The sequence below is a fragment of the Filicampus tigris genome, chromosome 17 (assembly GCF_054856515.1).
Source record: "Filicampus tigris isolate MCC_2025a chromosome 17, RoL_Ftig_1.0, whole genome shotgun sequence".
In the NCBI taxonomy this organism is placed as follows: Eukaryota; Metazoa; Chordata; class Actinopteri; order Syngnathiformes; family Syngnathidae; genus Filicampus; species Filicampus tigris.
The window spans coordinates 10869855-10883027 of record NC_141233.1 but is presented as its reverse complement, the minus strand read 5'-3'; the positions used below and the strand labels follow the sequence as shown (position 1 = coordinate 10883027).

General features: G+C 40.1%; 2 protein-coding genes across 7 annotated transcripts in view; one reads left to right on the top strand and one right to left on the bottom strand.

Annotated features, from left to right (window-relative positions):
• Positions 1 to 13173, bottom strand: part of gabrb2b (gamma-aminobutyric acid type A receptor subunit beta2b) — a 340043-nt gene that overhangs the window by 115982 nt on the left and 210888 nt on the right. The window lies entirely within an intron of this gene.
• The window catches only part of gabra1 (gamma-aminobutyric acid type A receptor subunit alpha1), a 32671-nt gene that overhangs the window by 1443 nt on the left and 18055 nt on the right, over positions 1 to 13173 (top strand). For 3 of the 6 annotated variants that reach the window (XM_086057392.1, XM_086057394.1, XM_086057395.1), the window contains exons 2-6: positions 325 to 429; positions 6062 to 6159; positions 7517 to 7584; positions 9447 to 9667; positions 11170 to 11252. In XM_086057392.1, the coding sequence (XP_085913518.1) occupies positions 350 to 429; positions 6062 to 6159; positions 7517 to 7584; positions 9447 to 9667; positions 11170 to 11252 (550 nt within the window). In that variant the 5' untranslated portion in view covers positions 325 to 349. Of the gene's footprint in view, positions 1 to 172; positions 189 to 324; positions 430 to 6061; positions 6160 to 7516; positions 7585 to 9446; positions 9668 to 11169; positions 11253 to 13173 lie in introns of those variants that run through there. The other 3 variants (XM_086057396.1, XM_086057398.1, XM_086057397.1) reach the window with 2 other exon arrangements.

Here is a 13173-nt window from a genome sequence, read left to right as displayed (position 1 = left end):
TTTTTGTTTGTTCATGCTTGCATCATGACGCTCAACATCCCATCTCTAACCGAGGAGGAAGAAATGCTCTTATTTTATTTAGAGAGGGGATGATAGAAGGTGGGGTGGGTGGTTATCGAGGGTTTGATATTGCGGTAGAGCATTCGCTCACATTGCAGGTTCAGGAAAAGGAAGGAAGCGGTGCACAGGTGCTACCACGTCGATGTAGTTGCTGAATATTCTCGGATTGCGTTTTAACATTGTGATGAATTGTATGCGTGTGCGCCGTGTTAATGATTCCTAACCTGTCTCTGCATGTGTGTCTCTCTCTGCTCTGACCTCCAGCAGTGAAAGGTCCTCATATTCAACAATGTGTGAACGGGGCAGCGTGGCCTCGCTGTGCCTGGGGGCTTGCTTGCTCATAGCCCACATCGTCCTGGGTGCCAAAAGGTAAACATGAATAAAACTTTCCCCAAATACGCATGAATGCCTGCATTGCATTGTTTGTTGTATGAACCATGACCAAATGTGTTGTAAAATATAATTCTGTGGTGTCATTTGAGAGTGATGTTCTATTTTCTTGATGGGTTGGGGCAGATCCGCTGTGGTTGTAAAGTGGGGCATTCCCACAAGACACCTCCATGCTTGTTATTCCGTAGAGATGAAGAGATAGGGAGCTAAAATAGCCACGACGCATGTCATAATGGTGTTCCATAACCATGAGTGTATAATTGTATGGGGATTATGCTTAATGTCACAGTTGACTCTGTCTGTACAGTGTGACGTAGTTGCAGTCATATTTGGATGAACAAATACATATTTGTGTGAGATTATGTCATAATCTGACTCAACTGCTTCGATGATTGTACGCAATTCTGTCATGAAACACCAACAGTGCATCAATGACATGATTACCAATAAGGCAAAGTTGCAGCTCTAATTCTTCATCTGGTTTAACTGCAGGGGATGTGAGCCTTGTTGAGGATCAATCAGGGCTCGCCGTGAATTATTCACCAAAAGTGTCACAGAGGCGCAGTCGACTTGAACGTTGATTCATGTCGAGCTGCTGCGGCCTCGCCAAACCATTTACATCAGCGCGTCCTATTAAATGCAAAAATGATGCCCTTGCATGATGATTTGCACCGCTGTTGTTGAGGATTGCAATGCATTGACGTCACAAGCCTAATTTCCATTGTTTATTCATTATAGGACATCTAATATAAAGCCAGTGAGGGCCTTCCACTGCAGCATAATTATCGACTCGCAGCATAATCTAATCTGCTTTTTGATGTCTCATACAGAATTTCGAGTTCTCTGAAAAAACTTCATTAATTAGAACAATCTAGATGAGATGTACAGTAGCATGGAGAAAGGGGGGGGGGGAGTGAGCGAGACAGTGTTGAGCGGCACTGTTGCTGTCTAGATGACCTGTAGATGGGGATGGTGCACAATGTTTTATGAAGAAGAGGGCCCCCGTGGCTGCTAAATGTGTAGTCGTCCCTGAGCATCTTTTCCGCCTGCTTTCTTAGGCGATGGTTTATTTATTTTCATCACATGCCACCCCGAGTGCACTGAGTTTGCCACGTAAAGGCATGAACTGGATGTAAATGCATGTAAATCTGCATCTGATAGTGGGCTGGCGGTCTAAGTAATTTATAGTTGAGTCGTATGTTCTCTATAGTGGCTGCTAATAACTATAATTCATTATAACGTATCCCTGATCTGTCAAAAGAGCTTATGTATATACAGCCCATGTTGGGTGTTCAAAATAATTCCACCTTAAACAGCTATGGAAACAGAAACTAGAAAAGCAACATGGTAGACAGCGTCATTGTATCTCACCATGCATCATCCAGCTGATGTAAGATGTAACAACTGTATGTTGCATTTCCATTTCTTCTTTTATGGTGAAGTATGCTTGAAAAACTGACTAATTTAGCACCAGAAATGTATCTTTTGATAGCCATCACTTTAAGTGCAACTTTGCAAAGTGTCTTGGAATGTGTGCGTACAAGCATGGGTGTGTGAATGTAAAAAATGGATTACAGCAGATACAAGCAGTTTATGCTTAATAAGGCAAACTGCAGGGGTGACTATATATATATATATATATATATATATATACATATACATATACATATATATACATATATATATACATATACATATATATATACATATACATATATATATGCATATACATATACATATATATATACATATACATATACATATATATACATATATATATACATATACATATACATATATATATACATATATATACACAAATACACCTATACACACATATGTACACACATATGTACATATGTACATATACATATATACATATACATATACATATACATATATATATATATATACATATATATACACAAATACACATATACACACATATGTACATATATATACACATATACACACATATGTACTTATGTACATATATACATATACACATATACATATATATATACATATACATACACATATACATATACATATATACATATACATATATATATACATATACATACACATATACACACACATATACATATATACATACACATATACATATATACATACACATATACATATATACATACACATACATATATACATATATACATACATACATATATACATATATACATACATATATATATACATATATATATATTTAGGCGACTGACTTGAAAGGGGAAATGGGCTCAAAATCGCCCCGATTATTGGCTGTACTGTGTACTGTGATGTTCAGTGATAAAAAACAATGTATAAATAACTTCAACCAAGCAAAATCATCTGAATGAGCCATCCGTAAAACAAAGGTTGAGTTATGAATTTAACAGTATTTTATTGAGTGTCTCATATCAAATGTCTTCATGGAAATAGATTGGAGAAGCCCCCGTAAAACCATACAAGATGTCAGTGTTATGGGACCATGCCGGCACCATTTTAGGAATATTAAACAGAGACAAGAGGTAGAGGTGTATTGTAGCCATAACCTCATTTAGGCTTTTCATAGAATATCTCATTTATTAGAATAATCATAGTTTTTTTTTCCATGGTTAAAGCGTTTTTTTCCCATTCTAGAAAAGAATGATTCGAAATTCTGAGGAATCGGTGACTGACGAGCAATGCTTTAACCCTTTTATACAAATCCATGTGTGACAGGGTGGCAGCATCTGTATTTAGAAAGCAAAATGTCCTGCGGCTCACACTCAATCAGCCTCAATCCCTCATCTTTGACGGTGAGCCGTGTGTCGCTTCTCCCCTCTGTCTCGCTCACCTTTTCCTGACCCTCTCCCACTCCTCTACCCGGCTCATCTCCATCTGCAATCTTGTCTTCATTTATGTTTGGTTCTCCTCCAAAGGTTTTTTTTCCTTACACGCTCCTCCGCTTGCCACTTTCCCACCCACAGCCGCCATGCTTTCCCACTTCCCTTCTGTTGCGTTGGGTCCGCCGTTAACTCATCACAATGGCCTCTCCCTCTCCTTGGTACTGTTGGGCGAGAAGAGCTTGTTTCCAAACATTGACTGTTTATTTAGCGGGGAGCAAGGTTTTGCCATTGGCGTTAAAAAAAATAAAATAAATGAAGAAAAAAAAAAAAGAATAGGGAGCTTATGATTGCTTTGCTGCATTGCTAGAGATATGATCCTGGTTATCAGCACACAAACATACGGATGGATGTGTACGCTGTACACATATGCATCGATTCAGGTGTTGTATATATGCAAATGCATGCATGCAAACATTTCAGGTGCTTCCGGCCGCGATGGCACAAGCAAATATCTGAAATATTCATACACAATTGTAACCGGTGAGTGTTTAGGCTTGAAGCATTTTGTTTTATGTTCAAGCCCGGCGCATCCAGCAGGGCTTCAGTGGCCTGAAAAACCATATTAAGGTATTAATAATGGATTGCAATTCCTCCGTGATTGTGCCTATGTGGGCATGGGCTGTGCATTCCGCTTTATATACTAAGCATAAAAGTGGCTTTAATGCGTGCAAACATGTCTCTATTAAACCACACAGGGATAATATGGAATAATTAGTGGTGTATACTCCAAAGGAAGGAGTATACTATACATTTGATGTTGTTACTGGGCAGAAAATCATTTTTTTCTGATTGTTGTGTCAATAGAATTGAATGATAAACGGATTCAATATGTTACGTGACTACTTGATATTATTTTTTACACAGTTTCAAATTTTGGTATTCCCCACAAACATATAGTGATAATATGGATTAACCTCTGCAGTCTACCAATTGATGCTTCTGAAAAGCATGACCTGAAAACTTAATTGGACAGCATTTTTTCATCAAAAGTATCCCACGGCCACAGACATCTTCAATCCGAGGTGTCTAAAGTGAGAGGCAATATTTTACTGTAAGTGCAACCGGTAGCACGGTCACTTGCAAAATATGCGAGTCTAATCCTCAAACATAACAAAAAGAAAGACAGACACTCTTCTGTAGCGTCTGCTTGGACGATAAAACAAAGACAACCATTTAAGGGTGTAATAACTGATTTGAATCAGAAAAGAGGTTTTAGATTTAAAAGATGTGAGGGTGTCCAATCGAACCAAATCGTTGCACTTTAAAATATACCAATACACGTATTGGATCATCTTTTATCTGAGAAAAATATCTTTGAAGGAAATGCCACATTTACAGCACTGACCACGCATGTAGGATGGCAAGAAACTCATTGCATCGTATCCTCTCAAACTCAACTGTACCATATCGGATTGAATCGTAATCCCGTTGTATCGGATTGTTCCACTTTACAATCAAACTGTCCTTCAACTGTATCACAGCTCATGTATCAAAATACGTATGGAGATGCACAACCCTACAAGCAGTGGTCGATCAATAACCTCTTTGTTGTAAAAATGAACTTCTTCTACTGGCCCTGCCCCCAACTCACTCATCCAGTCACTAATCAGAGACACCTTCGTAGTCTTGTAGATTGCCGGCTCTTATTAAACTCTTGCAACAATCCACATAACACATCATTGCAAATCAATTCCTGCTCCTGTATTTTATTTTTTATTTTTTTAATTATATACCGTAAAAACCCTGCAGTTGTGTTATGTGAATTGGTGTTAGGGTTTCACAAGTTGTGTGCGAATCCCCAAAGGTGGCCAAATGTGACGGAGTGATCATGAGTCCAGTGAAGAGTTGGTGAGCACGCTTGTATTTGGAGGCTTGGGCAGCTAATTGAAAACTGACCGAAAAAAACCCATCAATAATGTTATCGATTAGTCAAGTAGACTATCATCACCTTTGCGCTGACTGCAACAAATTTGAAGTTGTTCATCTGACAAGTGTGACAAACAACGTGGTCACTGTTGCCTCAACTTTGTTACAAGAGTACTTTGAGACAGAAAAGCATTTATCATTGTTTTATCACGAGAGATGTACGACTTGATTTGATTTATTGCTCATACATTTTCAACCTTGTTAAACATAACTTTGACTAAGGGATATTTTCAAGCACAAGTTTTCATATCATTAGATTATCATATGAAGACATACAGTACAGTATTAAAACTACAAATAAGCTCTACTAAGCCCTTGCCATAAGGTTTGACTTTATGGATTTTTGACCAACCTTGTTATGAGAAGACTTTCACTTTAACCCTGAGAAGGCTTGCCTTGATGTGACCTTGTATTTTGACTTTGAAACTCCTTAACTAGCCCTGAAGCCAGATACTGTAACCTACTTTGTGAATGTCAAATGTGTTGCTGCTTTGGAAATATAAACACAGAAAGAAATAATCGCTTTTGCACTCAATGTATTTTTAAGTTTTGTTGTTGAGTTTTCCGAAAAATGCAACAAATCTATTGTGCACTTCTTTCACAGCTGCCACTGCGACTACAGACATCCTCCTCATTGTTGTCAAACGAGTCATATTCCGAGCCTTTTTCCCCGCTACTGTTCTTTTGCATTTTTGGTTTTTTTCGGGGGGGGGGGGGGGGGGGGGTTGTTTGTTTCCATGACAGTTGTGCTCTTTCCGGCCGTGTCCTAACATGTTCTTTCCCGCTTCTGGCAGCTCTGGACAGGACAGCGAGCACAACACTACAGTGTTCACCAAGATCCTAGACAGCCTTCTGGACGGCTATGACAACCGCCTGAGGCCGGGACTAGGAGGTCAGTAACTAAAACAACACACCACACACAATGTTGGCCTATTGTGACAGATATGAAAATAACCCTGAGGTAACAGTGGCAGATGCACCGTGACTACAGGGTTTGGAATCGATAAACATAATACATTTGATTTTCATGACTGCTAATAACAGGATTGCACGATAATACAGAGAGATTGCATAGTAACTCCCAATTTTAAAATACTTCTAAGTGTGGGGTGACTATAGACTAAGAATGAGGGTCTTATGTGGGTCTTTGCCATACCATGAATGCCAAAAAGGTATTTTGCTATGGTGCAAGATGAAATCCGGCCATTTATCAGGGCTTGGGGGGATGTTGAAGATTTTCATGCATGATGAAACGTCAACATTTTGCTATTGTTGCTCATAACTGGCTGAATGCCCACTTCCTTGGGACTGAATGGGTGGTCCTCAGCCGTGTGAATGGCTCACCATGTGACTTTTTCTTGGCGTTGGTTAAAGGAGCAAGTGTACAGCACCACAACTGTCTTAAGAAGAACTCGAAGGGCAAATAGGAAGAGTTGCCTTCCATTGCATTAGTGTTCCAGATGAAATCTGGTGACGTGCTCCACAAGTGCTCAGAAGGTGCCCAGATCAAATTTTCAATTGAACCTCATGCTAAATATTAGCTTTCATCTCATAGCTATAATAGAGAACATAAAATATGAGAAAAACGTCACAATTAATAAATAAGATGCAAATACTTGATTTCTTTTCTTTTTTTTTATCAGATATTTATATTTGATGCTGGTTAAAGTGATACAATATTGATATGTTGTCCCACACATAATGACTCCACTATTGTCAATCTATGTAAATGTGGACTGTTTCAAGTACTTGCAATAAAAAAAGCCATTTTATTGTGCACTTCATTGCCCAGAAAAAAAGGGATCTATAAGGGTGAAGTGTGGCGTGAAGGACACAGAGCTTTGTGTTTTTGCCATTATCGCAGGCATCCAAACCATAGGGGAGGAGAAATGATGAGTATGAAGTTTATACTGTTCAAATATGACTTTGGAATCAAAAGGGATGGGTGAGTGGGGAAAAAAAAATTCCCAAAGCAAAGCCCATCAAATGTTATGCGAGCAGAGTGGCTTATTTGCAGCACTGTGCAAATTTATGAGGTGATTGAACTGTGCACGTAATGGAGCTGACACTGAAGCCAATACTAGCAGAAATGCTTATTGACATCCAAAATGGGCCGTTTTTATGGTGCTGTTTGTGTGTGTTGAATGGATCCGGGGCCCAAGCCAGGTGGTCTTGTATTAAAAGGTAGTCAGGGGGGCTAATGAATGCCACTGATAGTCACTCACCCTGCCAATTTCCTGCTTCAACAGAGCGTGTAACCGAAGTCAAGACTGACATTTTCGTGACTAGTATTGGGCCAGTTTCGGACCATGACATGGTAAGTCCCCTTTTTTTTTTTTCTTGCCTGCGTAAATGTCACCACTTTCCCTTTCTCCACTCTATCCACATCCTCTTCATTGCCAATTGGTGGTCTCCCAGCCTAAAGAGAGATGTCTTCATGCCATGATTCATTTCACTAACTCATGCTGTTTTAATAAAACTGTCTGGCGTGATATGTATTCGCTTGCCGACAGTAACTAATCCTACTCGGCATAAATGCCATCCCCACCCCCTCTGTATGCGCTGATCGTGCCCACTAATGTGTAATTTGTTAGCTTGCAGGAGTCGAAACATTACTATTGTTGAAGTGACTTTACACCAAACTCCAGAGATCAGCTTAACAGGGTCTCTGGAGAATTTAGTAGGAAATCATACAAAAACAATAACCACTATAGTCCAATTGAACTGGAGGATTTACAAGCAATACCAGCATGCCGAACAAGCCATGTGCAAATCCCACAGTAACGCACTACTGCACACAAGAAGGAAAATTCCAAACAAACAGAGCAGGCTCTTTGTGCTAGACGTATTATATTTTGTCATGTAAACACTGCAATTTAGCATAACAATAAGAATGTGTCGCATAGTATGTAGTTGTATGAAATTATAATTGTCATAGTCTGAAATTCACCATTTTACGAAAATGGAGCAATCAATTGTAAACCCTGTTAATATTTTTTAACAAATTTGCCTTTGAAATGGTTCAATCAGATTGAACTTCCTCATTTGCTATTAAAATGATAAACGGTGGGGAGCTGACCAAAATTGAAATAGTCCTCATGAAAGCACTTGCTGGATGGGCTCTTCCCATTGTTGTAACAGAGCATTGTTCACACTTCACACTTTGTACTGACTTTCTTGTTCACAAGCAGTTAAATTTCCTTGTCAGTACATGACGTGTACATTAAAGTACATTGAAATGTCCCTATCGAGCAGACATTGAGAACCTTACTTATCTGTACCTCCTGCTGAAATTGTATATCTCTAACATTGTTAAATCTTTTTTTTTTTCATTTGAGAGTAAATGGTAATCAAAGGTATCATTTCAAATTACAAACATTATTTTCAGTCTTAGCCCACATGTGCTTACAACCAATTAACCTCACCCAAATTCTTATTTTGTACTTGTCTGCTTTGAGCAAATACAAGTGTGTGCATTACTTTTGGCATCATCCTTGTTAATTGCTGTCATGCAGGCCAGAAGGAACATCTGAAAACATTTCCTCATGGTTTCCTTCATCCACTACCTTGAAAATTGGTCTCAATTCTTAGTAATTATCTCACTGAAGGGGGGTGGGGGGGACAGGCTGCCCTATAATTTTAACAGGCTCACTTTACTGTGCTGAGTAGCTACATGGAACCATTAAAATCTGCTCTCAGCTACAGCCACAAGCCTGCTTCCAAATCTGGCCGGGCACTTCCTTTTTGTGTCGATTCGATAATTGGCTCTCTCGTGATCATTTTCTAACCAAACAGTGTACCCGATGACCAGAAGCTGAATGATGTTTAATTTGTCATGCGCAGTATTCAATTGGACACATTGCGCTTATTAAGAAAAACAAAAGGACATTTTTCGGTGAAAGAGACATGAATGACTACGCTCCAACCAGGCAGTTATTCTCTTCTAAACCCTACAAGGCAGAGCACCGCCACGCACTGCATCTTGGGCTAAAGCCGTTAACATGAAAAGACAGCTACCAACCCGGGAAAGTAGGCCGAGGCCGCCGCGTAAAAGTCAGAGTCAGAGAGCTTGTCAAAGGGTAAAGAGAGAGAAAAAAAAGGTTGTATTCTTTTCTACTCCATGAAGGTGGAATTATACAGGGACCGGTGTCAAGACTGTGGCCTTTCATCCCATTGCAGGAGTACACCATTGATGTATTCTTCAGACAGAGCTGGAAGGATGAGAGGTTAAAGTTCAAGGGTCCCATGGCCGTCCTTCGTCTCAACAACCTGATGGCCAGCAAGATCTGGACGCCAGACACGTTCTTTCATAATGGCAAGAAGTCTGTGGCCCACAACATGACCATGCCCAACAAACTGCTGCGCATCACAGAGGAAGGCACACTGCTCTACACCATGAGGTATGTTGCCATATCAGACTAGTGCAACCATCAAAAGTACTCTGTATGCGTTTCATTTACGACACCAAATGAGGTAGGGTTATATTGGATCTGCGCCTATCACCTGTCACTGATGTAATACGTAGTGTTGTAACACACATCTGGATCAAGCGACGTTAAGCTTTATTTTTTTCTAAATGGAGAGGAAAGCACTTAATGCCCACAAAATCCTAAATGTTGCGGCGATTGTTTTGATATTTTCAGAGGTTGACGTAGGCATGAGTATAGGCGTGCATGTGAATTATGATAACAATTGGTTGTAGTTTTTTTTTTTTTTTTTTTTTTTTACATCAATCGACGTTACGTTTTTATTATAGTTAGTGTTTTATGACTGTCCCTATTCGGTTCTTTGAAGACTCTAAATCACGGGTCACCAAGTCCGGTCCTCAAGGGCACCTTTCCTGCATGTTTTCCATCTGTCCCTGCTGCAACACACCTGTTTCGACTGATCTGCATCGTTATCAGGCTTCTGAAAAGCTTGCTGATGAGCTGATCATTTCAACCGGGTGTGTTGCAGAGGGGAGAGATGGAAAACATGCAGGACAGGTGCCCTTGAGGACCGGACTTGGCGACCCCTGCTCTAAATTATCCAGAGCTGTGTGTGTCACTGGTCATTTGTCTATATGTGCCGTGCAATTATCTGCAACCAGGCTAGCTTGTAACGCGCCTCTCACTCAAAGCCCGCTGGGATAGGCCTCAGCTCAACTCTGACCCTAATGAGCACTCGCACTACACAAAATGAAAGAATGGATCATTTAGTTTTATTGTATAGTGACTAGTTCAGTTGACAGTTAAGATGATTAAGATTATTTGCATTTTACTTTTCGGCATTTTGAATACATGATATTAAACATGACGTTCGAAAAATGCGGTGCCAATGGTCATGGTACTCAGGGAACGTTTTAGCAAATGGTTGGCTTTGTGGACATACGCGGATTAAAACATTGAGTACAGCATGGAGTTACACAAGGGAGAACAACTTACTGAGTAACGGCAATTTTTTGAAAAAAAAAAAAATTGACATTTTTGCACCAAAAAGTTCTCTCTTTATAATGCTGGTGAAAGTTTTCACTGTGCATTACGTGAGTAGCTGAAGTCAACCAACCAACGCACCACATACTGCACTATAGTCTGGTGCACAAGGCAAGCATTGCAAGACATTTATTTAGCATGTTTTCTGGCGGGGGGAGGAGGAGGCCGTGCTGCTGTCACAAATGAGCGAGATGAGGGGACGGATGGAAGATTAGTGTGTCACGGCTGGCCTGACATGCTGTTTTTCTACAAGCTGTCAGAAAAGAGAAGCTCGGGGAAAAACAGAACCTTTCTGCAGTTCTGAGGAAGGGATGCAGTTTGACAGCATTTACCTCTGATAGACTGAAAATAAACAAAAACGGTTTACCACATGTTCCTGTTTGCACACTGTTTCTTTTAATCGTCTTCTCATGTCTGTGTGATGGCTTTAGGCTGACTGTGAGAGCTGAATGCCCCATGCACCTTGAAGACTTCCCGATGGATGCCCATGCCTGCCCACTCAAGTTTGGCAGCTGTAAGTGGGGACTCCACAACATCCACATACACGCAGAACTGTTTCATGAGAATTTAGTAGAACAAAACCAAGCACAGGGCAACAAAACAAGGAGCATGCAAATCTAAAAGGAGGAAAAACAAATGCAGATCCTGCACCAAGGGAGGATTTGATTAGCTGATTAATCCATTTCCACAAATGTTTTGGCAAGATGTAACCATGACCCAAAGAATTCATTCGGTTTTACTGAAAATGTTGATAAAATGCAGATACAGCACAAAAGAAGTTACATTAACTTAAATATTAAAATAATTGCTAATTGGTAGCATGATTATGTAAAAGCTACTGAGCAATTTCTATTCAGTTTTGTTAAGTTGGGGTCATTGGCCGAATAAAAACACGATTTGGTTGGAATTCGGATTCAACCAATTTCCACAAAACTTTGTGATAAGGTAGGTGAAGGATTTGAGCATCGGATTTCAAGGCTAATCAAGATAAACTTGAACAATGCATGATATATTTATTGCATTTAACTAATTTATCATGAAATGATGCATGACCTTAAACAGCAGTTCAACGTGTATATACTGTAATGGTATACAAATTGATGCTAATCTAAAGTAAGATTGCAGGTTGCCTTGGCGGATCCCAGTGCTCTACTGAGCTCCATTCTTGTTTATTAATGAGCTTAATGGAAATAATCGCTTCGTGAGTTTTGCTCGCAAAATATTGAATTTTCCATCAAGATTATCCAGCATGTGTTTGGGCTGTGTAAGACCATTTTTTGGAGCATGTCAGCGAGTTGTATTTCGACAGAATATTTATAATATATAAAAACATGGTGCATAACTTCTGTATCCAACTGTATTTTAAAGGTTTTACAGCCATGAAAACGCTAGGACATCTGATCTCATCTCATCAATATGGTAGTTAGTTAAGAAATAGCAGGAGCCTGGTTAATGGTTGCAAGATGGAAAAACACATGGGCATACCAGGTTTTGCTGGCACCAAATGTAGGCTAATGGTTCTGACTCGGGTAGCTGGCTACCGTTTCATTGAATTATCAGTCTTTTGTCCGTCAGCTAGAATATCCACAACAATTGAACAGTTCAACATTTCTGGTGAAGTAGCCATATTGATGTCTCTGGTGAGAGTATCCCTTGGGGATGGTCACATGGGAGCGCTGTGCTGGAATGGATGACTGGTGGTGACTGGCCGGTTTTTCATAATGACGAAACACCAGACGTGCGAAGACAACCCAAGGGAAACTCCCACCAGAGCCATAAACTCTTTTCATGCTGCCTATCAAAGCCAGATTTTTCTCAACCTGGCAATGAGCTGGCTAAGATGTACTATCAGAGGAATAACCAAAATGGGGTCAGCACCTGTCTGAAAGAGAATAGCAGAGAGCCCACTTTTTTCAGCCTTATTCATTTCATAAATCACACCAGACACTGATTCTGACGTCCTCATGCATCGTCACGTGCTTGTCTGACCTCAAGATGCTGTGTCGGGTGTGTGAAAAGGCACAGTCACGGCAATATCCAACTTCACAAGGTTTTGTGTGTAAGGCACAGGCTGATAAATATCGGGTGATTTAAGCAGCTCGGAAGGACCCGTTTTGTGGAAACTGCCTTTGATAAAGGCTATAAATATAGGGACTCTCCTTCACAAATTTAGAACAGAAGAAGCCTTTTGGATTAAAGATGAACTCTAAGAAGAAGAAAACCAACCGCCTTGCTTCTTTTCAGCTTGTCTGGATGACCTACTTGACTGGAAATCTCCATAAACGTCATCTCGGATAGACTCCAGCTCACGCCTTGAGCTTGTGCTGGATAAGCGGTATAGAAAAAGGATAGATGATGAATCATGATCTCATGTTGCCCATATACTCACACCTCATCCAACTGGAAGCATGAGCGATAAGGAACGACAACATGAT